At 34.7% G+C, this 26,810-nt stretch overlaps 4 protein-coding genes across 5 annotated transcripts in view; 2 read left to right on the plus strand and 2 right to left on the minus strand.

Annotated features, from left to right (window-relative positions):
- LOC127836235 (uncharacterized) overlaps nt 1-26,810 on the plus strand; it is a 478,549-nt gene that overhangs the window by 121,072 nt on the left and 330,667 nt on the right. The window lies entirely within an intron of this gene.
- Nucleotides 1-26,810, minus strand: part of LOC127836244 (thrombospondin-2-like) — a 160,591-nt gene that overhangs the window by 36,323 nt on the left and 97,458 nt on the right. The window lies entirely within an intron of this gene.
- LOC127836237 (uncharacterized) lies at nt 1,317-24,347 on the minus strand. The gene is made up of 19 exons (XM_052362720.1): nt 24,126-24,347; nt 20,569-20,628; nt 20,371-20,418; nt 19,894-20,097; nt 19,499-19,546; nt 18,846-18,950; nt 17,472-17,567; nt 16,686-16,793; nt 16,004-16,072; nt 15,495-15,536; nt 14,384-14,467; nt 12,397-12,496; nt 11,911-11,949; nt 9,622-9,749; nt 9,004-9,172; nt 7,904-8,077; nt 6,500-6,679; nt 5,723-5,936; nt 1,317-4,526 (listed from the first exon to the last, which is right to left on the minus strand). Exons 1-19 carry the CDS (start codon nt 24,162-24,164, stop codon nt 4,142-4,144), a joined length of 2,292 nt encoding a protein of 763 aa, XP_052218680.1. The 5' UTR covers nt 24,165-24,347; the 3' UTR covers nt 1,317-4,141.
- On the plus strand, nt 2,230-3,096 carry LOC127836245 (uncharacterized). The gene is made up of 2 exons (XM_052362735.1): nt 2,230-2,327; nt 2,719-3,096. The coding sequence occupies exons 1-2, from the start codon at nt 2,236-2,238 to the stop codon at nt 3,086-3,088; spliced, it is 462 nt and encodes a 153-aa protein (XP_052218695.1). The 5' UTR covers nt 2,230-2,235; the 3' UTR covers nt 3,089-3,096.

A 26,810-nucleotide genomic window follows, 5' to 3' on the forward strand; every position in this document is an offset into this window, starting at 1 on the left:
CAAAATTATTTCAAATTCAAATGACATCTTGTTGTTTAACTTGAGCGTCAGTTAGGTTGTATATGTATGGTTATGGTATGTAAACTGCGAACAAAACTTTTAAAAATATAAATTAAAACACACACATGCCAATGCCAGTATCGTTGTTACCTAACAATCCCCATTTATTAAAAATAATTTTTCACATGTACGTCATAAACGCGGATAACTGCAGACTGCATTTACTGCATGAACACAAGTTCATCGTTAATGGTGAGATAAATGTGATTGATCTACACCAGGGTATACGTGATTGTCTTTCACTTGAAATAATGGATGCATGTAAAACGTCAGAGAATGTAAAGAATAATACTGTCATATGCGAATCAATTTGTATCGAATTTCACTCCCTTGAAGAGTTAAATAATTTTTAAAACAAATACACACATATGTTTGTCTTTCTTTAAATATTTCGTCATTTAAGAGTGCTAAAAACGAGTGTATTTGCTATTTGACTGCTTTATTATATGTGTCAATAAATCTATCTTTCTTTCAAAACTTGACTAATTATGTTAATATTATAATAACAATTTATAAAAATAAATAAATATTAACGTTAAATTAAAATGCTCAAAATAAAAACAAACATACATTAATTAGTTTATTTGATAAAGGTGAGTACTTTTTAACGCGAAAACGAAGAATCCCTGAATTTATATATGATAAATTACAATTGTGGGAAAAAGTGAAACTAATTATTTTATTCGAGTACATAATAACACAGAGTTTCCTTATCGATTGTATGATATATGACTGCTTTGTTTAGACCACAAAGCAGAAATATTTAAGCAGTATCGTGTTTTCTGATAAATGAAAAATCGTCGTGTTTAAAACTATGCTTTTAAATATACGGTACTTATTCAGACACGTTAAAATCATTTGAAGTAAAACTACATGTGACTTGAAATAGTGTATATAGACCGATACAAATAGCCCACATAGCTCTACAGTAAGAATATGTTAATATAAGGATAGCATATTGAAATGCACAGTTTTATTAAACAATATTCAGCATCTCTATATTGTTGTTCCGGTTGCTTTTGAACTTTTATAAAGGTATATGTATGATTAAAGTCTGTGATAATGTTACTTACAGTATCCAATTGTTTACTTGTTAGAATGGCTGTATACTTGATTACAATCTATTGTTTGTTTAAGGTAAATCACAGGCGTCCCTATCACATTTACCAGATAAGCTAATCACTGAACGGAATGAAGTTAATATGTAAACTGTATTCATTAACATGTTGCCCAAAAGAAAAAACACAATGCTCCTATCTTTTTTCGCAGGGTATTTATCGGCAGTAATAAAACATTCATTAACGAATATCAACATTTCACAGTTAATTAGCCATCCGGCGTTCTGCCTTTGGCCAAGTACATGCATACAACAGAAATATGGCCAATACAAGAAATCATACAATATAACGATTTAAAGATGAACAAAAAGTCTTACAGTCATAACAAATAACATGTATGGTTATTAACTACAGTTATGTTTGTAAACATACAATTAAACAGTTGCTAGAAGATTGACAGTCTCAATTTCTTCTCGGGATAACATACTATATCCGCCAACGTCTATTTCAAGATAATGGGAACTTAATCGGTATTGACACATTGGATTCTTGACTTTTCATAAGATATGCAATCAAGGTATTTTCATATTCGAAGTTATTATATATATGTAATTCATTGATTATCGTTGGAAAATATGTATCAAATGAGAAAACAATATTTGTTGTGTTTAATATAATCATTTTCATCCGACAAATAAAAAAAATGAAACAATCAAGTGTGTTTTTTAAACAAACAAAAGGAGGAAATCCGGTAAATGTAAGACTGTTAAAGTCCGCCACTGGATATTACACACAAACCAAAGCATATAAACAATACATTTGATCGTTTATTTAAACTATGTACATTTTATGATTGATTCATGCGTTTATGATATCAAGAGAAAATACAACTGAATAATTGATCAACGCCTTCCTTGAATTAAACATTTCTACTGGCCAGTTACATAAGTATTACGGTCTGACTTGCTCAACACATCGTCAGTGTCTAATGGATTGTCCCATGTCTCTACAAGCGACCAGCGTAAAGGGACTGAGAAGTAATTGTATGTGTTTAATAATTATGAAATAGCGTCGAGCAATATCAAAAGTTGCTTTGCGCATTGCAGATAAACTCCATATGTCCACGGGCACTGCAATCGGCGTTCCACTCGCGGTTTTGTGTGCCATAGGAGGCATCACATTACTTCTGGCGTTTCTTTACAAGAAAGGGTACATTTCCTTTTTCTTAATGATTTTTTCAATGCGCTATGTCAAACAATTAAGCCGGATATGTTTGTTTCTTTGGAAAATAAACCGGTTTGTAAAATTTCAAATCATGTTTAACTGCGTGTAACGCAGCATTATGTCGAATAATGTATATGCACACGTAATGTTACTGTTAGAAATAAATGTATTGCTAAGGGCATTATTCTATAATTTACGAAAATACACCTTTTTTAAATTAATTAGAACATAGGACTCCTTTCACATCTGATTTCACTACCTTAAAGACTTCGATTCTATTACAAGCAATATGATAAATTTCTTTTTCGTGGTTACTTTTAAAAACAAAAAATTGGTCGCTGGTCGCCACCATTAATAAATTTGTTATCCATTCCAGGAAATTATCGTGCGGAACCTGTAGAAACTACGTGCGAATTTGCAAACACACGATGTCGATCTCAAGTACTGGACAGTTTGCCAGTAACGATGCAACATTCTTCACGGACCCTCCCAGACCGAACCAAGAGAGACAACTCTTCAGTATTGGCGATCAAGATGGCGGCGATGATGGCCGACCAAACTATAATTTGAGACGACGATTACCAACCGAGGACGAGTTTTTCTACGACGAGGTCTTTGAGAAATCAGCTTTGGTGGACGAGAGAACACAAAGGGCTAACAAACAGCTCGTGAGTGACGACGACTCTGAAAGAATGTTGGACGAACTAGAAGTTCCAGATCTTGAATTTAAGAAACCTTCAAAATGATAAATAGTTTGACCAGTGAAAAAAGTGTGCCTTTCTGTTCAAATAAGTGTTATGATTTTTAAGCATGTATAGGCTTTCGTGTGATTTGGTTTTACTTGAGGGCAGTTTTAGTTGGTTCGTCATATACTTCATATTATACGCAAGTGAGCAAGTTATATTTCGTTTAGACAGCCGATTACACGGTTTCTTATCTAACAAACGACGGATATGAATTACCAGTACATTGAAAACGTGTTCACATTGTAGAATATACACAATGTGTTTTATGGTATTTAAAATGATGAAGTATTTAGCATTTAAATACGTTGTGTTAACAAGCCTGTGATCAAACACAATTTATACGGAAAACAATATTTCTAGTACAACATTATACAAAGGGTATACAGACTAAACACCTTTCTCTCTGCAATTTATAATCTTTTCTCGATGATTGCAATACTTTTATCAGCCATTCACCATGACTATAACCAGCACAAAACATGTAACGTCATTCATATTGCTGTTTTTCCTTCGATAAAGTTTGAAACGAAAATGACTATTACACACATGACGGTACATGCACAAATGCCGATAGATGTTTAATGTGATATTTTGAGTTTGCAGAATATCTGATTGAAGATTTGCAATCGCTACTAAGGTACAGTAGTTTCCGATTATGGATTTAACGTCGTTGATGGACATACAGTAATGTATGTTCAACGCTTTTAAGACGTTGCGTGGGTACACAAGATTCCGATTAAGAGTTTGACATCGTTGATGGCAGAACAGTAGTTTATTGTGAAAGGGATGATTCTGCTATACTGGAGGTAAATTTGTTTCTGATTTAGGGTTTTATGTTGTTGTTTGGTATTACGGTTATTTATGAGAAAGGGTTAGAACTTGTTTCGGGATTAAACATATTTCAGATTAAGTATTTGACTCCTTTTCTGGTGCTCAAAATGGTATGACGTTGTTGCTGTTGGTTGATTTAAGTTTGGGCGTCGATAACGGGAGTGCAGTAGTTTTCAGTTTAATGGTTGCCGTTGCCGTTGAAGGGGGTGCGGTAGTTTCCGGCTAAGTGGTTGACGTCGCTGTTGAAGGGGGTACAGTAGTTTCCGGTTTAGTGGTTGACGCCGCCGTTGAAGGGGGTACATTAGTTTCCGGATTAGTGGTTGACGTCGCTGTTGAAGGGGGTGTAGTAGTTGCCGGATTAGATGTTGACGTTGCTGTTAAAGGGGGTGTAGTAGGTTCCGGTTTATTGGTTGACGTCGTTGTTTGCGGCATTGTCGTAGTTTCCTGTGTGATCGTTGACGGTTCTGCACTTGTTTCTGGTGATGGTGACGTTGTTGACGGCGCAGGCGTAAGCGCGTTTATGTCGGCCTCATTCTCATCAAATGTAGAACTGCACAGCAGCGAACCTGGACTCTCATCTTTCACAATACGACTGTACTCTTTGCACCTGTCATGTATAAAAGAACAAATCATGATTTTCAATAACATTTATACGTACGAAAAATATTCTACATTTCTTGTTATTTTAATCAAGTTCTATTTTCCCCCGATATGGTTTGTGTTGTTGTAAACGGTGCATTATGCAACTATGAAACTACAAATCATGGTTTGATTTTATCATTGGCAAACCATACTTTTTACAAACCTGTGAAGATTTAAATCGTGCTTGTTTCATGGTGCAGAATATGGTTCGCCGTATTAAGGTTAGCTTGTAGTACTCAAAGCAATGCAGCTTCAGTGCACATTTATATTTAAAATGGTATGCGATCACCAGTAAACCACAACATTCGAAGAATGCGAAGGTCTTGTAAGGCGTATACAAATTGTATTTTATCTCTCGATAACAGCGATGTTTTACGTGAAAAACCTTAGTTGTGAAAAACAGATGATCATAAATTAAAGTGCATTTTAATAGGTTAACGATAACCATTGGTATTACAAGAACAAGAAAAATCCTTCGAAATAAGGACGTATTGTCGTTTGAATCGTTTTCTAATTTGCTTCATAACTTGATGGAACTTGTCCAGAATCTTTATCTTGATAATATTAAGGTGAGACCAACCACAATGTAAACAGCTCAAGTTAAAGATAAAACATGTTACCACTATAGAAGCCACATGTTTGATTTAATTTGATGATTTGGTCAGAATGTTGATCTTAATGCTATCTATGTTTAGTTTGAATCTTGATCACGTGCGTTCGAAAAAAAGGTCAGTAGGTCAGATCTTAAAATAAACTTTTTATCCACTCCAGGGGCCACATATAGGTTTTAATCTTTACTAAACTTGTTCAAACTGTTTATATTGACAATATCTTTTCCAAGTTTGTTTCTGGATTATGTGTGTCTTTAAACGATGCCACCTGATCAAATCTTAGAAAACCCATATCACTTCTGAAGCAACCGCAGTTATTACTCGATCTTGATGCAACATGGTCAGAATGTTTATCTTGCCATTATCCAGGCCATGATTGAATATGGGCCAAGTACGGATTGAATCTGGGTTAGTAAGCACCGCTTACTAAGTTTATCTGTATTCAACACTAAGCTAGAGATCTTCACATGTCGAAAGGCATCTGAAGATATGTTTAAGATATGTTCTGTATTTGAACTAAGACATCTCCTTGCGGAGGTTGATAACGTACCATCCCAGTCGACAGACGGGCACTGTCAGGTCGGTACGGTTGCAGTCATTATAGCCGTCGTGAAAGGAGACCTTCTCGTATCTGAATATGGGCCTGTGGGGCGGAAAGCACTGAACGACACGCTTGTAGTCGCACGTGCCATTGTGGATTTTTTCGAGATGATCCGAGCCCTTTGTGCAGTTGAAGGTCCACAGGGAGTTGGTGTTGGTACAGTCTGCAGCAAAATGCGTTCAGTTCGTGTCAAACTTGCATGTACATGGTATTTACCTACATGCTGTTAATACGTATGATAAGATTTAAGTAGTGTGTCAGTCGAAAAACACAACACAATAGAATGTAGATAATCGCGTAAGGCTCAATTAAATTGAACGGGTGTAGTACCTAGTGGAAAATTTCGATTGAATTACATGCATTTGTATATATCACAACGAGGCCAGTTTAATAAGTTCTACTACGCACGCACATGGTTTGAAGATATATATTAACAAGATGGTGCAACTCAATATTCAAAACTAACCTTTTCGAACATTTCGACTATTGTTAAATCGTTTGGAAATAGAATAATACATGAACCCATGGTTTTGTTTTGATAATCCTATAAATTCAGTACAATAGTTCCTAATCATACCAGATATAAGAATTATAGAAATAAATGACAGTTGTGAAGTTCTTGAAATAAAGCATTGATTAAAACTACAATGAAACTACCGGTATTCATATAAATGGTTTTATATTATTGAGATGTGAATAGATGTTGGAAGTGATGCCAATCTTTACTTTCAAAAGGCTTGCACGTAGGAAGTTGCAGGTACCCAGTTTGCGTGTTTTGTGTTATGGTGTCTCTAAACCTACATCCTAGCATTGGATGATTTGTAACCTCCGCTTCGGTGAAGGTTGTGTTACACACTGTCTTCGAGCCGTCAATGCCATTGTAGGTGTTTGCGCACGACATTTTATCTGGTAAAAGTAATAAAACGAACTGTAACTGTGGGAAACCATTAACATGTTCGTGTTTGCAAAAAAATAAAAAGAACTAATAATAAAAATTCTAACCTTACACTGAGCCTCTGGACTCATATACGACGTGATGTATGCCAACTAGATCATGTGAATCCCCTTTTCAGGTATGCTATCAAGTATATAACAAGCTGAACCATGCACATGTTATAAATTTAATCCTTAATGATAACCATGGCCTTCGACCAAGGTTTGCCACAACTCTAAATTGTAAACTTGTTGGTAGATTTTTAAAGTTTTTCCTGAAGAATTACGTTGTTGTAATTTAAACTTTATTGTAGCTAAATTTATCATTTGGCCTTTATGTATGACACTGATCTTTGATGTATGAGGACGGTTGTTATACATTTCCAACAGTTTCAACATGGTGAACATAAGTGGTAAATCACTTTGACGAATGATGAGTTACAGTCAGGACAAGTTGTTTTATGACCAAATTTAATGTTCATCTTGAAGTTTCACCTTGACCTGTTGTGTCGGTAGACGGATTTCACACGCAACCCTCTGTCGTCGAGTGATGGTCTTTTACACGACAAATGACAAACCAATAGCCATAAAAAGCTGTTTTAGGGAAAATATGACATTTGACCTGACCTTTGAGATAGTGAGACGGGTTTTAAAATCGACACGCCATCTTATGATGGTCAACATTTGTGGTTTTTTTAATTGCGCAATAAATGACAAAGTTAAGTTACGGACAAGCTCGGGCGCACATACTTGCGCTTGTTCACTCGAGCGTGGTGGTTGCTTTATCGAGCTTTCTGCAAGATGGCTTATAAACCAATAATAAACCAAAGAAATACGACCAAACGTAATGTGTTAATTGCAATACAATACATTACAGATATCGCATCAAAATGGACGTTGTAACTTCAGCTGAACTAGAAGAAGAAAAATGTTTTATGAATGGCAAGATATTAACGGCCACAAGGCAGCACTCAAAACACACATTCATACACAAACTAAAAAAACGTCAATACAGAGCATCGGGGATTTATATGACCCAATTTACAATATATCTCCTCTCTTTGAATGAAAATCTTCATTGACATTCCAAAATATATTGTTGAATAATCCGAAAACCGTATTGCAAGTTCATGAAGATGCTGCATCATTTCTTTTTAAACAGCATAAATGCATTTAAGTAAGTACATCAAAACGTACGATTAAAAATTGTTTCCCTGCCATATCCTGAGCCGAATGTGTCCACGTGGTAGTTACCGCAGTCCTTCTCGAGGGTGCAACGAAACACGAACCTGGTCCTCTCGGTGCCCGGGCAGTCGATGTAGGTGACATTCTTATTGACCTTCTGCTCTGTGACTGTTCGGACGGTGCCCGCTAACGTGAAACAGAACCACATATTTCAAATAAAGGACCTATTGCTACGATAAAGTTTAGTAGAATATGCAATGACATTAGTGAGAGAATAGTGGTAAGATGACAAAATGTGTCACGATATTGATGCGGTGTTGCATCATGCTATCGTCATTGAATCCTCACATCCATGCTCAAAGTAACATGTGTTTATATGAGATATCAAATAGTAACCCATTTGTGCATAGAGTCAAGAAAAAAGGGCATTGGCAAACAGCGTAGACCCAGATGAGACGCCGCATGATGCGGCGTCTCATCAGGGTCTACGCTGTTGGCTTAAAGAAATTTCTGTAAGAAATATTCTAAATATAGAAATAAATATACTAGACATCCCTTATTTTGGAAATAAATTGATCCAATTTAGAAGGATGGGAGAGTCCACTAGGCAAAAATGGGTTAATTTATATTATAGAAAAGCAAAACGGCAATATATGTACAGAAATATATTCAAAGTAGTGTGACATTACTGAATTGTATACAATATAGTACGCATTTAAGTGCTTCATTCAAAAATTAAGGAAAACGCTAGCATTTTTCTTTTCATAATAAATTTTGACTTAAAAGCTTGACAAGACAATATATTATATTTCACACTTGGGGATAAATGTGAATTGTGTCACTGCTTATTGTTATTATTATTCGAGTGAATATTAAAACGTTTCCATAAATGTTGCTCGTTTTCTTATGAATAAACACCCACATGCAAAAATGTTTCGGCGTTTTTTACGAGAGATGTACGATATACTCTGATAAACAGGATTGAGAAGCGGCTGAAAATTTGCAAGCAGGAAATTTAAAACACATGGTTAGTGACTCAAAATTGTTGCAGATAATACAAATGTGAATTGCATTTTTTGCATAGTTTCCTTGTTATAATTTGACTGACTTACCTCTAATGCTGATGAGTACGTTATCATCGAAAACGGTCGTGTTGTCTCTCTTCAAATGCAGAGTGTAATTACCTTGGCCTCTGCATGTAATTTTAGGTCCGGATTGCACGTACAGGGTAAAAATGTTGTCTTTATAACTGCGAGAGAACTTAATGTCTACTGCATGATTCTGAAAGGCAATGTTGGATGTATTAGATTGTGACTAAATTTGCTTTAAACAAACTGAGGTAGGTCGTTCCTATGTCATTATTTGCAAATTACCGGTGAAAAATATTAATGTCAATTCATCTCATTTTTGTATAAACATACATAAAAAGAAGTGAATAAAATACACATATGTGAAATGTATATACACAAAAATATTATTCTAGCGACATTACACAACAAGCTGCCTTCAAACACCTCCTCGTTCAATTCCTTTAGCTCTAGAGGTACTATAACCAACGTGAAGCTCCAGTGACTTCATGCAGATTCACGTTGCAATTTTTCCGATCCCAACTCAGGAGACCTATTTATTGACTTACGAAACAGTTAGTTAGTTCTATAAACACATTTTGCCTTTAGAGAACTCTATTTCATTTAAGACTCGCTCGTATTGAAGTCGAAACATAAAATTACCTCTGGGTCTATTAGCACAATATCGTCAGTTTCCGGTTTTAGATGATTACGTAACGCGTGGTTCGTGTCAATCGTGCACGTGAAATTCAGAGTCTCTCCGAGGCTGATAAAACTCGGTGGGCATTCGTCTAAAGGATTAATAAATTCAAGATAGATAGGTTAATAAAGTGTATTTAAATTCAAAACAAAATGAAACAACGCGATGTGTGTTACCAATGAAGTTAACATGTATTAAAATACAAATTTTAATACATTTAAAAATGCTTTTCCGTACATTATCACTTGGGGAGAGGTGACAATTAATATTGATCTGTTATCGAGCAAATAATGACATATTTCGAAATACTCAAACAATTGTTATTAAATAACCCTTAATTCAATGACATGTTTATTATTTTGACATGCAGTTGAATAAAAAAGCTGCGACTCAATTGCGAAGGCAATGGTACACGTTCTTATGCTCAATATACGCTAAAAGTAAAGAAATCAGTAAATAAACTTAGATAATTGCTTCAAAAAAGCAGCTGCTTGTTTATTATGTGAATTTTGTTGGTGATTGTACCTATAACGAAAGATGTGGATTGAGCAATAAGTTGAACATTATTTCAAGATTATTCCAATTTTTAAATACGTTTGTTGCTAAATGTGCCCGTTGTGAGTCTTAAACTGAACCGAAACGTGTATAGAGTGAAGCAAGCTCATAAAATAATTCTTGCATTTATGAAAAATAAGTGAACTGGTTATTGCGTAAAGAGCTATTACTCTTGTTTATGGTTTATATGATTCATTAAATACTTGTTATACTGTTCAAGCATAAATTGAACATTCAGTGTACTATGTAATACAATGTTGGTGCATATTGTTCATTTTATAGGCAAGGCGTTCTCTCATGTTGTCAGATATATCAAATCGTATGCCACGCTCCTTTATGAGACTAATTTTCACAAAATTCAAGACAAGATTATTCTCATTATTAAAAATTCCATTCATATTATGAATAACGCAATACACCTATTGTACATACACATTTAAGTGCAATTTATGTTTGCGATGCAAACACCTCTCCACCTGACAACACAGGCGACTATTTGCATATTAAATATACCACTGATTAGGCCGAGGTCACACCCTGTATGGATGTATAATGAGGTAAAATAAAAAAATATGAGAGTAAGTAGGGATAGTCGGAATGTTTCCTGGACGTTTTCCAAAACACTGTAAGTGCGTTATTGGTAAAACTTGAAAAACAAAACGGGACCGTGTGGACACATTTTATGGACTTTGAATTGAACACAAATAGTATTTCACATCCCGTGTGCCAAATAAATTGTATGCCAGCAAATTAATATGTTTGGTTATTTCTGAATGTGGCTCAAGACAAAATGTGTTAACACACAATATATGCTATTTTTGGTGTTAGTTGATGACTTTATACTATGCTTAATGTGACTGCACGTGTCTGCGTTGAGATTAGGACTGAATACCATAATGTCTTTTATTTATTGTTTGTTTAAACACACATACATTGGAAGCGTTTTAACATTTTTCAGATAAAAGCGTTTACTGTCCCTTATGTATCGGTTCCCCCCACCCTTCGTGCTAGATTTTGAAGTTGTATTCAAACCATTCAAAACAATACGTTCAACACTTATGAACGATAGCAATTACACAACTGGCAAAACAATTTGTTAGAAATAATTTATTCGAGTCTCGTGCTCTGGCAATAAACATCTCCATATGTTTCTTGTGAGGGTAGAACTCAAATTCAACGAAGGTCTATTTGTTGCTATGAGGAATCACATCATTATATTTCCCAATACTCAGTGAAGTAATCGGTGATACACCGTACACAAGCTAACGACAAAACGCAATGCCCATATCTCCAGGAAATCTACAGATTTTGATCGAAATCCAAAGATTTATTAATGGAAATTTAAATAACTGTGGAATGTATACAATTTTAAATTATTAGCTCACTTCCCATTTTACGATACAAGTTTAAAATCTTCTACAAATAATTAAAATTAGTGAGAACCGACAAGCTTTCTGTGAGCATCTGTCTTTTTAAAGTGATTTCTGCACAATTTATTAACACCATTTAACAAATTTAGTTATTGTTAATTCCATTTGATGAAAAACATATTTGATAGATATAAAATAAATACCTTATTTGTAAATCTGCCAATATTAACAAAAATACCCGATGTCACGCGTGACCCAGTGATAATACAAAACACATCAAATTACACCTGATAATAAATTTTAAAGATGTGTTGCAAAAGCACGTACCATAGGCGACAGGGTCAGGAAAAACTGAGCCCAACTGGCCTGAAACATTTATATATCAGTTTCGATCACCGGTGACATTCCAACAATGTCATTAAACAAATAAAATATACATGTTTATAATAAATACAAATAAAAAAAATAACATACATTTATAATTGAATAATGCTTAACATAGATATATTATATATACGTTATTAAAAGCTACATGTCATGTCTTCACCTGTTTCTTGATTAATGACCTTAAACGGATGTTGACTAGTATGGTAGTAAATTTTGCTTCAAACAAGCCATCGAAAACGAAAAGTAAATCTTTTTCACAGAATAGACTGCAAATCACCAATGCGATGTTAAAAGAGGGTATAATTAAAATATTCGATAAATAAATACAAACACTTTCTTAATTTTGCGTAATCACAGTATGTCGTTGCCAAAGTTACGTTTAGATATTGAACTCGTGTACGTGATATGAAATATAAAGAGACTTACCTGCAGAGTCTCTTTTGAATATTATTGAAACGGCCGTTATGCCGGCAACAAGCATCATACAGACCACCCAAAACGTGAGACATTTTAACGGCATACATCTCTGAAATGGATTACAGTAGTTGTATAACTCAATACAGTAACCTTCAACACACCGCGCACGAGTTAACGTCTATAATTGTTATACTTGTCCAATAATAATCCAGATTTTATCGGGTTTACAAAAAACTAAAAAACGTTGAACCATTTTATCAATCAATGATTGTTGCATGCAAATAAGGACGGCCAATAAGGCAGATCATTAGTCTGCCTGTTACAACCATGTATTGTTAAAAATGGTCATCTACATTATAAACACATTCAAAATATACTAGACTTTAGAACAAAAACCCATGAGTTCAAACAAAGCTGCTATAGTGTGTATTGGATATTATATTATCAATTTAAATATTTGTATACTCAATGAGGCACATATAAGTCTCAAAAAGAGATGTATGATACAATTATTTTTACTGGTAGGCGTTATTTAATATACAACTTACTTGTGTATCGTGACACTCCGAAATTCATCTCAATAAATTTATAACGCAAAATATAACACGTTCATGTTCATAATGACTATTAAATTTGTATATTAACTTCGTATTAGATTGGGATTTTCTAAGCACAGTGTTTCGTTAAGCAGATATACGCGGAGAAAAAATTGTGAACGCATGATACGGGTCGTCTAGCTCTGTTGGAAGATCGCTAAACTTTTAAATCTTAAAACAGCGTGGTAAGATTCATGACCCGGGAACATAAGGGTAAGGTTAACTGAGTGCTTTAATATAAATGAAAACGTTTGAAAACAGCGAAACTTTTTATTTAAAAAATAAAAAAGGTTGAAATACTACCCCCACCCGGACATATAACTTTGTTAGAAGTGTTAGCTAGTAGAAGTGTGCGTTCGAAATCAGTGTAATTTTAGATGGAAAGTGTGTGAAGCACATCTTTTATATGTCAGGGGAAGTTAAGTGGCAGCAAACAATTACCTATAAATATTTACTAACGGGCAATAACCATGCAAGTATGGAAGCCAGAGTTCTTTTGAACGGCATATTTTTTCAATGAGATAAATCTACACAGGAATTCTCATTCTGACACTCGTCTAACATTTTTGTTGTTGCAGTTTATGAGTTGTAGGAAGTAAATAGGCCATTGTTTTATTAACCTTACATGTATATCGTCATCATATGGTAGTTATATTTAAGCATAGAAATCTGTGTCAGTGAAACTAAACTTAACAATGTAAATAACATACCAAAAGCGCAGAACATTTACATGTAATAAAATAATTAATGGCGTAACAATGCCGAGCTAAGAAAGACTTAAAAATTTAGATCGTGTAAATTTTCCCGATTTAAGATAACGTACGTTGGTCATGTTGTGGTAAATTGATGTTTGGTAAGGAGGTTCAGTTGATACCGGACCTTTACAATTGCATAGTAATATAAAGTATTATAGTTTATAATATTTATACATAATTACACTCTTGCATAATAAAATAAAGAAATATCGCGGACAAGAATATCATTAGTGTATACAATTGGTCAATATCGTTTGTATATAATATAAGATGGGATTTTCCATAGTTGATGAAATCCGGATAAAACCAGTTTGACGGACAGTAACGCATTTAGAAATCTCAGGTTAATAGCTACTGGAGAATTAAGGTAAAAGTAAAGCTTACAGCTGTGAGTTTCTAACTTTTACGATTTTTTTTCTTTACCCATGTTTATCAAGCATTAGTGGTTAACTGCAGCTTTACACACGTTTTAAATATCCGAAATATCCAATATCGTTCCCATAAGTATGTGCTCTAATTTCCGTTAGTTAATGTATGAAGGCTCGTTTTGAGATTTCTAATTGCAGCCTATTCAAATTTGAAAAACTTCCATGAAGGTCACAAGCATAGATATCACAACCTTGATGAGACCAATCGGAGGCGTACCTGTTTTTCAGGGTTTGTAGATTCTTTTATCAGGTTATCGGCCCATGTTGATTGCAATACCACGTCACCTTCATAAGGACTGGCCTGATAATTAGGTTTAACCGAAAAAATAAACAATCTACTTATATACACGGGCACGACTGTATTCAATTACTGTCACATTAAGCAATTATATATTGATGCAATTTTCTGTTAGCTGAACTCGTTTTTTGAAGGATAATATTATAAAGCGCTCGCTTACAATAGAATACGCTTTAATAGCTAATTATCGTTGCTTTTGTGTCATTTATAATATTTGTATCGATACTGGCAGCTATGTTTTGTTTTCGAATGAAGAACTCTACTGAATTCAGTTTGCTTTCTTTTATATGTCCCATGTACATTGATTGAGTCTCGTGTAATCAAAAAGTAGATTAACAGTAACACACCAGCCATTTAAGGACACTGGCTTAGTAAGACATCTAAATAAATTAAAGAAGACATTATTGACATTCTTGAACATTTTGTGTAGTCTTTTATTAAAGGGGCCTTTCACAGATTTTGGCATGTTTTGACGTTTGTCATTAAATGCTTTATATTGATAAATGTAAACATTAAATTTTAAAAGCTCCAGTAAAAAATCAAAAATAAAATTTAAAAAAGGAAAAAAAAAGTAGCCCGCAGCAGGGCTCGAACCAGTGACCACCGGAATCCTGAAGTAAAAACGCATTAGCCAACTGAGCTATCCTGCCAAGCATACATAATTTGCATATTTTATACGTTATATAGGCAATCTTCGTTCATTAATTTAAACGACAACAACAAAACTCTCCAAATTATTCAATCGTTTCGCGTTGCAACGCTTTATAAGTTTTAGGTTTTTAAATCGTCAAAAGATGCATATAATGGCTATATTAGACCATGGCAAATGTTCAGTAATACTGTTTCCTCACAAATATCATAACTAAACCGAAAATGTGCGAATCTGAAACAACTTTTTTCAATTTTGTCAATTTACCAAACCGTGAAAAGATCCCTTTAATAATTCATATAAATTGAGAGCGAGAATGCTCCTTCAATGTCAGCTTAAAAAGGATGATATCATAAGGTGGCTTTTAATGACTTGTGTTACCTCTTCTGCACTTCGTATCATTTCTTTCCGCATTGTTTGATCCTGAAGCAAATAGTAATACTTATATTTTTTATGCAAATAAAATAATGAATAATAAAAATATTATTATTATTTTTAACAGTTCTAAAAGTAGAGGAATTTTAATAATTAATTGAACAGATACAAAGACCAAAAATACCCGACAATTCGCAAATATATAAATTCATAATTTTGAAAAGTGAATCACATAAGGGTAACGTGTAAATTTCGATTTAAAATTGTAATGCAAAATAATTAACTCCCATATTCGAGTTAATTACAACATATAATATAATCTTAATATTTGCGTACACAAGATTATACCGTGAACGAACGTGATATGGATACAGTATCATTCATTATAATAACGACATTATATTTTGCAAATATTAACGATATAAAACACGCGTACAATAATTTTTATCAACATAGTTATGTATAAGAAATTAGATTGAATACAGCGCAGTCGCTAAGTTTAAAATATATCGTACCAGTCGATTGCCAAAATTGTTGGGATCGATATTTCTCCCACCGACCATGCGAGCTGATGTTGACGCCACCTGCGTAACGTATATGTAAATACAAACTTTACGTCAAGTTTCGTATCCAGTGAGGATAAAAGAAAACATCCGCAGACAAAATCCTGACAATTGATATATTTCGCCTTGTGCATTGTCTCTGGTGTGTTTAACAAGCGGCAACCCTTTCACCACTACTTTTATATTATTTTTAAATGATACTTAAGATTGTATTAATGTTAAAAACTCGTCTCAATTAGGCTTACGCGGCTTAGCAAGCCTCGCCGTGTAAACCTTACTATAACTCGTCGCCAGAATTCAAGTATACAATGATACAAACCTGGTATTGTTTATATATACTTTGCTCTCAGACAAAGTGAATCAACACTGAAAAACGCTACCGTTCACAGAAGAGGTTTACGCATTTACGATAGTAATCAATCGTACAAAAAAACGCATTTTTTATAAATGACAATTGTATCGTTCTTTAAATTTTACAGGAAGTTAAATTTCTTATGATAAAATAATTTGTTTTGGCCATAGATTTATTTTTAAACATGATGGCTTCGATCAGCATAACATTGCAGTACATATTTACGGGGCGTAGATGGGGGAGGTGAAGGGTCGAGCACAAATATTTTTTCCTGCACTCTACCGAGTTTGGTGTAAGCTGCAGCGTCCGGTCAGGGATCACAGCGACTGGCGATCTCCTTCCGATGGCGGCTGTTGACATCATTTCTGGTCTCTCATGTCCTCTCGTGGCCTGTGATAACATCGGACGGTAAATGGTACACCTTTCATGATTCCTTTTTATACAACAGTTTTCCGTTTAGGCCAAATATGTTGATACATTTTAAGTTAATGCCATGAGGAGAAATGGTAGTGAAAATAAGTGAACGATAACTCTGCTGTGAAAATGTTCGCTCAAATGCCATAATTCAAATAATATCATGTTTGATATTAGATAGATTTGCAAAGTAACTCTGTCAAAAAGCTGTTATAAATTTTAAATACTTGTATATCTAATATAATAACATGTGATATTTCACAACTATCGCAAACCAAGTTTTCGTTTAACGCTGTTTACAGAAATAAGTTCAAGATTGAACATTTACAAACACAAAAAATTAATGTATCGCCACTTATCTTAGGGTGTCCGCATTTCAGTAGATTAGTTAAAAAGTATGTTGACATAGGATCGATTTTAAATCAGTAATTTATAAGAATGGAAAACATTTTAATAAACAAATTAAAACGAACAAATAAGTAAGATAATTGACAAAAATGAGCAGAAACTCAATATATAAAATATAACTCTCTATATACAGTCAATTAAACCAGCTTGGTTGTAAACTATCAGATCATGGATATTCAGGAAGCGAGCTTTAATACACGGTACATATTTAAGCAGCTTAAAATTAAAAGCTGTATTTTCACTCACACTTCCGGTTTGTCGCAACTCAAACGCCGAAGCCATTGTTACTCCCGGTTGAAAGGTGGTGTCACCGGAAGATCCTGCGAGAGATGCCGGATAGTCCTTAAATAACAGAGAGAAAATGTATTATATAAGAAATAATGCTTATGACGATAGTGTTGATGGTCCGCATTGATGCTCATGTTGATCTCAATGATTATGTTGATTATGATGATAATGGATATAATTGCAATGATGTCGATGCAACGACGACGAAGATGACAATGATGATGATGGCGATGATGATGATGAAAATGAAGAACAAGATGGTGGTAATAATTCTAATTATGGTGGTTGTGATGATGACGATGATGAAGATGATGATTATAATATCATAATGATAATGATGTTGACAAGGATGATGAACATGATGCCGATGGCGATGATGAGGATGATGATTATGATGCCACAAACCGACAAGGTTAAACAACACTACAAGCATACGGTACTGTGAGGGAAAGTACTTTCGGAATAAGTAAAGTATACTATTCGTTCGACCCTTATTATACAACGTTCAATAGCACACGCCATTTACGAACAAACAAAATAATAGAAATGACGTCGTTGTGGCAGAAATGTGTGCCTTGTATTTTTAATTATTATTACCTTGCTAATGATTTGAACCCGTGTTTAGTTTTGAACAAAAACCTAAACAAACAAACAACAACCCAGAATGCTGATATATACTTATACATTGTCTATAAACGTTTGTTCATATCAGTGGAAACACGTGCATACACAACAATTAACACGTGCTTTAATTTCACGTGCGATTCTTACATATGTCGAATCGACAGATTTGCTCAGAGTCGCCGCCGTGATGACGATTTTCGGTACAACAAGGGAGCTCTCCCCCTCGCTCTAAAGATAGTATGACGTCATAAATAATACATGACGTAAAATTAAATGTGTCGTTAAAATGAACTTGCATGATACGCACTGAAGGTCCTTTTTTCAAATTATTTTACTTTCCAACAATAATGTCTGAAAGTTGAATGCCGCGTTTAGTTGAAGGTTCCAATGCTCTCTCCCAATATAAAACTGGCAAATTTTCAAACATTTTTTTTATCTCGGGGCAAGCGAGTATTTATATCTGGACCTCTCTTGCCATGCTTTTTCTAAGAACATGCATCAACGTTAGATAACTTGTCTCCCCATGCATTTATGAGAAAACCGGTATGTTTAGTTAAAGACAAATATAATGAACATACTGTGAGTGTTTCTAAAAGTCATTTAATACGTAACGGCTTGCATGCGTAACTCCAAAATCAAAGAGCATAGGAGATCAATCCGATGTATGTTTTATTATGGTTAGGTCCCCTAAACCGAAAATAGTTGTACCTTAATACTGACGAAGGAAGTTCGCTGTCCTGTCGCTTCAACCTGTTGCAGCTCAATAAAACTACTCGAGACACTCGTAGTTTCTGCGGCATCCAAGTTCTTCCTCTGGTTGAAATGAATATTAGCAGTAAGGATATGCAAATCTATCGCTTTGAAAGGATCACCTTTATACAGCTTTCTATTCTAAACATTACTTATTTTTAAAGAAGTTTATTTTTTGGAGTCTAAGAATAACCACACATCAGTCGTGCGAGAGTCAACAATAATTTTAAGACAATCGCGAGTACAAGCTATAACACGGCAACATCATAAAAGCTGCGTCGGGCGAAAATGGACCTAATGACATTTCCGAACAGTGTAGCCCAAGATACGCCTATGCATCCGTATATTCTGATGACGACTCACATTGTCCGCTAATGGGATCACAAAACCTTGCGTGACATTATAGCGGGCAACCAAGCTCTTGACCAGACTCGGTGAATGCATACGACTTAATACCCCTTTTCGCATAACGCGGTTCATATAAAAGAAGTTAATAAAATCATTCACACTTGCGTTACACAACGTGCTCAAATTTGGTATACAAGCGTAATGTTTTGAACCAAGAAAACTTGAAAAACAATCAGTTGCAAAATACAAATAAATATAATTACAGTGCGTTTAAGTCGGTCAGATGAATCTCTTAGTGTAACACCGCTGTCCTGAAGTAGAAAACAACAAGTAAGAACAACGTTGGGCTAACCTATTTAAGCATGTGGTTTGTGGTCATTATAATTGGAATATAAAACGTTCTTTTATAATTGAAGTAAAGGTATAACCACCTTGATAGGTTTTATTTTGAATAAAACCAATTCGTAACAAGGGCACACTAGTTTTTAAGCCAAAATACGATCCTGTACGCTGGGCACTAAGGCAGACATCCTATTATTTCATGTATCACTCCTTTTTCTTCAAAGTTTGTTGTGTCAAGCGAATTTTGTTGTTACTTAGTTATGAATTGATGTAAATGTCTAAAATAAGTCAACGTTATAACCCTTGAGGTACAAACCAAAGAATCTCGCAGCCCACCATGAGGTGCTCTCTCTGGTACGTTGATTTCGTCAATATCAATGTAAGTGCCTGAGAAAGCCTCGGCTCCGACTTCTGTTTTAGACTTAGCGCCAATTTCAAGCTTTGATGTAGCGACTAAACCTGGATTCGTCGAAGCGCCTAGTTTTGGTTTAACCGTTGATTCAATTTCTGGATTCCACTTCTGAGAAGGGAATAATTGTTAATTAATTTCAAACACAAGCACAAGCTAATGATAGATCGATACGGTGTTTCAAATCATCAGTCAAAATTCACGATAATCTTAACTAAATCTTTTGATAAGTCATTATAAAGGTAAATATTCGTGATTTCTGAATAAGCATTCTATTTCATTATATGTTTGTTTACTCTGCAAGCTAATACTTTTTTCTTTTAATTAATAACATGTTCAATAAAAAGGTCATAACACAAATGCTCTCCATTAGTGAGACTTTACCTTTTCTCGTCGTAATTTAAAGGTGTCGGTGAAATTAAACGTCCCTGTCTGAAAATAAAGGTAAAGTGGGATTATCAAATGCGAATTAAACACGTTTGTGTATATTACATTTCATATGTCTGCAAACAAACGCATCTGCGTACAATAAACTATACCACCGCCACCAACACTTGTATACAAAGTTCGTGTATGACCTACCGTCGGTTCATCGAATGTTGTCTTCGTCAACTTTTTAATGACGGGGTCCGCTGATTCTTTCTGAAATGAACACAGCAATGATTTAAGGCATAAAGATAGGCCGTGGCGGTTACCTTACGATTAAGAATAGTTTGTACATTGGGTGGATCTGCAAATGATGCGTTCTGCGAGAATGCATCGTGCTTCAGCATAGATCTCGTGTGTAATTTGCGCGATAACAATTTTATATCTTCGGTTGTCACTAATTGGGGTTTTAATTTAATGCGTGTTGATGCATCTCGTTTTGTTTTATAAAATACCATGTGTAAATTAAATTATGTGTTATGTGAAATTTACTCATTACTTTGTTACGCGACTAATTTTCATATTTTATGAGCTATAGCTTTAGAATGTATTCAATTTTTCAGTAAATGAATAGTAAATGCGTAAATTTGTAATGCATTACAATTATAACACGTCAATGTCCGTTGATTATAATGCATGTTATGTTGAACTTCTGTATTTCAATGTGATCTGTATTGAAATAGTAAGCATATTTAGACAAGTTAACGAACGTTAACACTACAATTAAAAGCAATTTTTAACCTACATTTATATATTTTTTATTTGTTTTAGACATATATAAATTTTAATAAAATGATAAAATGCCAGTTTGTCAAGCACATGTCTAATTTAAAGCCATCAAATCAATTCCCAAGACTTTTCAGAAGACTTCGGGGGGGGGGGAGGTATGGTTCGTTTGTTCCCTTTATAATAAACAAACTGATTTATGAGGAATAATCGAGAATTGCTTTCGTAAATATTATATTACAATAGATCACTCACAAAACTTTCATTACGTAAAGCGGTTCTTTTTACCCACATTGCTTTACTATATTAAACTCTTGTTTATTGATCGACGTTATGAAATTTCAACTGGATTTCACTAATAATGAAATACCCTGACATGGATCTGCCAGATCACTTCCTTGTGATCTCTTCTTGCGGGAGAGCTTAACTTTCCTTTAAATAATATGCCGGCATGTCACACGGCCGTTAATCACGGGCGCCATCTCTTCGTTGATATGCATTAATAAATTAGCCAATGCTACTTCCGAGGTGACGCTCAGGCCCGGATGTTTTGAAATTTTACGGATAATTTGATAGGGTGATAAGGTTTTATATGTTTTTTCAACATATTTCGCATTATTTTTAAAAATCCGCCAAAAAGAGGTGGCGCCCGCGATTAACGGCCGTGATGTCAATTGCACGTTATATTACTGGTTTTTCATAACTCATTGAAGACACAAATGCGAGTATCATTAATAATGACGAGATATAATAGTAAGCGGGTATTTCGAGTGTGGGTAAAGAATGTATCTTAAAATGAACACATAGAATCATTAAAAGTGCACTATTACGGATCGTTTTGACTGATATGTTTGATGGACCGATTAGAATATTGTGACTACCCTCGAATGGGACCGATATTTTTGTAAGAACACACACATATCAGGAATATTGTCTACAATTTTTAATCTAAATCGGTAGTTAATGAACAGGTTTATTATACATACCATACGTTTTATCATGCATTCATTTTCGAGTGTTTATCTGCGTGTCTTTCTGTTAATTTTATTCTGCTGAACAGTTAAGGGATGTTAATTTATGCAAAAAGGAATAGCTTCTAATCGGAAATTCTCTTTTGGAAGCTATTTCTAGTTCGAAAAATGTAATTATTGTGTTGACACTTTGAAGGTACTTATTTGTGAAAAAGCATCGTTGTTTACATCCTTATTTGCAACGGAAAATTAAGTCCCGAACCTGGGCATAGTAAAATACTTAGTATATTGAAAGTTCACATGTATTTATCAAAACATATTAGTATCCAAATCAGTTCCAGGTATTAACTATTAAGCAGTCAAAAACAACTCTTTTGTCTTCTTGATGCGCGCCTACTCAACAATTAGTTCTCATGACCGCGTAAATGGAATAATTAGTACGTCTCAGTACACGTTTCGGCATTTATTTAGAAACTGAACCACCTTAATTTTAAAGATAGTTTTATATTCACGTACTCGCATTTATTTCAAGACGTGAACAATATAAAAACGTCATATATCGATTATAGTAATATAAATAAGTTTAACAGTATATACTTAACTATTCTAATGTTAACAATTAAATTTCGATATTTGTAATACTTAAATATTTAAGTGCCGATTTCTGTTGATTTATAACTTTGATAATCTGAATAATTTAAAGTTAGTTGACCTGGCTTGAAACATCAGGATTTAGTTTCAGTCAACACAACTCAATTCGTACAATAATCACACCCAGTTATGGATTTACAGTGGCGTAGCCAGACCCACATTTTAGCCGAGGCAGTATCTTAGGTCTTTCTAGGGGGTTCCGGAATTTTGTTTATACCTAGAACGTCTCTGGTGCGTTTTAAAGGCCATTTAAACCACATGTTATACCTAAACTATCGGAATCGTGGACGCTACATATGACCGTCTAGTATTAATAAAGTTAACAAAAAATCTGCTACGTCATTACATGGAGGATTGTGCACCATCTTTTGTCATATTATGTTTTTTCTCATTCCAATCTTATATGCTCAGTAATAATTTCAGGTGTTAAAGACAATGGATGGTATATCAGTTAAAGCCAGGATGGTTTGGAAAAGTATGGTTGGAGACATGTTTTGTTCTTCGCAAAATTGTTGTATGTATGTGTGGTCTGCACCATAGTTGGCCGCATTGTTGAATTGTTCAATTGAAGTTATTAAATTGAAATTGTTATCTGCCTCAACATGAACCAATTGTTCTCAATGATATTTGTTTGTGAATATCATATTGCCTAAAATTCATTAAAATGCCTCAATTTCTTATTTAGATTTTATTCTTTGACATAAAGTTTCTTTTTTCCTTGTAATCTCAAAATTGCTCTGCAAATTTTAGCCGAGGCAACTGCCTCGGTGTGCCTCAGCGTGGCTACGACGCTGATTTATTGAAAACGTAAGTGGCAGTGTACACGATACTTAATATTACAGTAGTATTGAAATACAATGTATAAATGAAATACATATGAAACGAACTGTCAGTTTTGGTTCTTAATTTTTACACGCAGCTTATTAACGATGCGAAGTCTATACACTTGTTTATGAAGATTTATTCCGTTTAAAAGCATTTCCTTTGTCATTTTTTAATTCAATCTGTATTCATGTGTTATCCTTATTTGAATACGTTTTGATTCAAAATAGTTGATGTATGTGGTATAGCACATGTACCGATTAAACACGAGGTAAAACGAAACAAACTGTACATAGAACCAGCTTGAGTCGTTACATACTACAAATTTTCCTGTTAAAAGGAATTTCTTCTCAGTATCAACTATCCATCTCTGCTCTAAAAATAAACTTATTTTTCCCCGACGACATCTTTATAACCATAGAATTACAATAAACTGCAAACTCTATACAACATTTAAGTCGATCAGTCCTTATAGTAAATAAGTGTTATTCGTTGAGCTTAAAACAGGTAAATAGGTTAGTGGCAAATGAAATCTTAAGTTACCTCTTTGTAGCTTCTACCAACGACACCTGATCTCTTCATGTTTAAGAATTAAAAAAGCACATACATAGCTAATACATATATTTTAGTGAAAATATTAATTCCAGCACTAGAACGAAACTAGTCTCCTATATTCTACCCCGTAGATAAATAAATATTGAGCACAAACAGAAAACTGTCAGGCCTATTTTATTAACACGGTCTAAACAATCACGTTTAGCTATCAAACAAATTGACTGTTCAATAGTTTTGTATAAGAAGAATCAGGAACAAAATAAACGCTTATAAACGAAATACGATATGCAAACCTTTTATAAATCCACAATGTACATTCGTGTAATAGGAGCGGGTATGGCGGCCTATTGAATATTTAAACCGGTTAAACTAATAAATGATGCACTCACACGCTAATAGTGTAATGTCGTTTAACCAGGAAGTGGCTTAAACTACTTTTCAATCTGAATTTACACTTTAAACGCGCTAATTCACAGCACAAGAGTTAAAGTTGATAGCGATTTACCATTTTGTAACATATAATATAAAATAGTACACTTGACCACCAGTACATGGAACGCACAAACAAATATATATTTACGCTTTCAGCAATAAACCCTCTTAAATGATAAACTAACGAGCTTGTACATTTGTTTGGAATAGTAGAACTTATCCGTATTTATGTTGGCGTTCTTTAGAAAGTGTTCAAACAATACCGTTTTTGCTTGAAATTTTTCGACACTGACAAAAAGCCTTATGATTCAGGTGCCTGATATTTAAACAAGAGATGTGTTCGTAAGAAACACAATGCCCCGTGTGTGTGTTTCAGAGTTTATTTACAGGTCCTACTGGCCTCTTCACGAGGTTACGGTAGCCCGACCTGGTACACAATGCCCCCTATTGCGCCGCTTTAAAATAAAATTTCAATATATCATTTGGCAGGTTTAGAAATTATCTCCCTTTTATAGCTTATTACTTCCCTTGGATTGTATTTTTTACTTTTGACCTTGAAGGATGACCTTTACCTTAAAATTTGTGTTTTACTTTGTCCTTTAAAAAATCTTACTTCCCATGTGAAATTAATCTGTACCTGCCAAATGATATAAAATAGAAATTATCTCTCTTTAGAGCTTGTTACTTCCCTTGGATTTTGTTTTTTTTAACATTTGACCTTGAAGGATGACCTTGACCTTTCACCAATCAAAATGTGCAGCTTCATGAGATACACATGCAAGACAAATATCTTCAATATTGCAAAGGTTATGGCCAATGTTAAAGTTTTCGGACGGGCGGACAGACAGTTCAAATGCTATATGCCACCCTACCGGGGGCATAAAAATACATATTTTGCAGTAAAACAAGTTTATTGTAGTCTATGTATGCTATAATGATATCAATGACGATTTTTTTAACAGAACACGATTGTACAACTATCTACTTAACACGCGTGTTCGCGTCTTGTTTTGTTACGACATTTTATTTTCTTTCTTCGCGCTTTCTCTGAGCAATTATTCTCGAGGAAAGCAAAGCTATTAAAATAAGTGGTCATACGAAAGTGCATATTAACAAATACTAGACATTGCAGTACATCATTAAACATCTAAAACATAAACGAGTTAAAACAAACCAATACTATATTTTGCAAAGGAATGAATTCTTGTCCTGTTAACCAAACACGCTTAGGCTGCATTCATTACATGATCTATGCAGTTGATATACTTAAGATACCTGGACGTGAATTTGAATTTAACATGTGCGTAGGAGGTGCGTGAAGTTGGCACACCGCACGGTAATCGACATCAGCTCTTAAAATTACGAATGCTGATCTGGCACAGCACCTGGCTCGATAATTCAGATAAGTACTCATGTTAAAAGTGTTACGGCGATTTCTGAGCCAGCACAACACTCTTGCGCGACATTTCAGATCAGCATTCGTTTTAAAAGTGTTACGGCGAATGCTGAACCAGCTCATCGATCCAGCGCGACATTCCAGATCAGCATTCGTCTTTAAAGTATTACGGCCAATGTTGAGCCAGCTCAGCACCCCAGCGCGACAGTCTAGATCAGCATTCGTTTTAAAAGTGTTACTACGAATGCTGAGCCAGCTCAGCCCTGCAGCGCGACATTCTAGATCAGCATTCGTTTCAAAAGCGTTCAGGCGAATGCTGAGCCAGCTCAGCACTCCAGTGCGACATTCCAGATCAGCATTCTTTTTTAAAGTGTTACTACGATTGCTGAGCCAGCTTAGCACTGCAGCGCGACATTCTAGATCAGCATTTGTTTCAAAAGCGTTAAGATAAAATGCTGAGCCAGCTCGGCATTCCAACGCTACATTTCAGATCAGCATTCGTTTTAAAACTGTTACGGCGAATGCTAAGCGAGCTCAGCACTCCAGCGCGACATTCCAGATCAGCATTTCTTATAAGAGTTATGGCGAATGCTGATCAAGCTCAGCACTCTAGCGCGACATTCCAGATCAGCATTCGTTTTAAAAGTATTACAGCGAATGCTGAGCCAGCTCAGCACTCCAGCGCGGCATTCTAGATCAGCATTCATTTTAAAGGCGTTAAGTTGAATGCTGAGCCAGCTCAACACCCCAGCGCGACATTCCAGATCAGCATCCGTTTTAAAAGTGTTACGGCGAATGCTGAGCAAATTCAGCACTTCAACGCGACATTCTAGATCAGCATTCGT

This window comes from Dreissena polymorpha, chromosome 6, assembly GCF_020536995.1.
Source record: "Dreissena polymorpha isolate Duluth1 chromosome 6, UMN_Dpol_1.0, whole genome shotgun sequence".
In the NCBI taxonomy this organism is placed as follows: domain Eukaryota; kingdom Metazoa; phylum Mollusca; class Bivalvia; order Myida; family Dreissenidae; genus Dreissena; species Dreissena polymorpha.

Coding starts and splice junctions, on each gene's coding strand:
- LOC127836245 (XM_052362735.1), top strand. CDS start 2,236: ATGTCCACGGGCACTGCAATCGGCGTTCCACTCGCGGTTTTGTGTGCC. Junction 2,328..2,718: donor GCGTTTCTTTACAAGAAAGG/GTACATTTCCTT, acceptor TATCCATTCCAG/GAAATTATCGTGCGGAACCT.
- LOC127836237 (XM_052362720.1), bottom strand. CDS start 24,164: ATGAAGAGATCAGGTGTCGTTGGTAGAAGCTACAAAGAG. Junction 20,098..20,370: donor TTAAATTACGACGAGAAAAG/GTAAAGTCTCAC, acceptor TTCCCTTCTCAG/AAGTGGAATCCAGAAATTGA. Junction 8,078..9,003: donor CGTACTCATCAGCATTAGAG/GTAAGTCAGTCA, acceptor GTTTCACGTTAG/CGGGCACCGTCCGAACAGTC.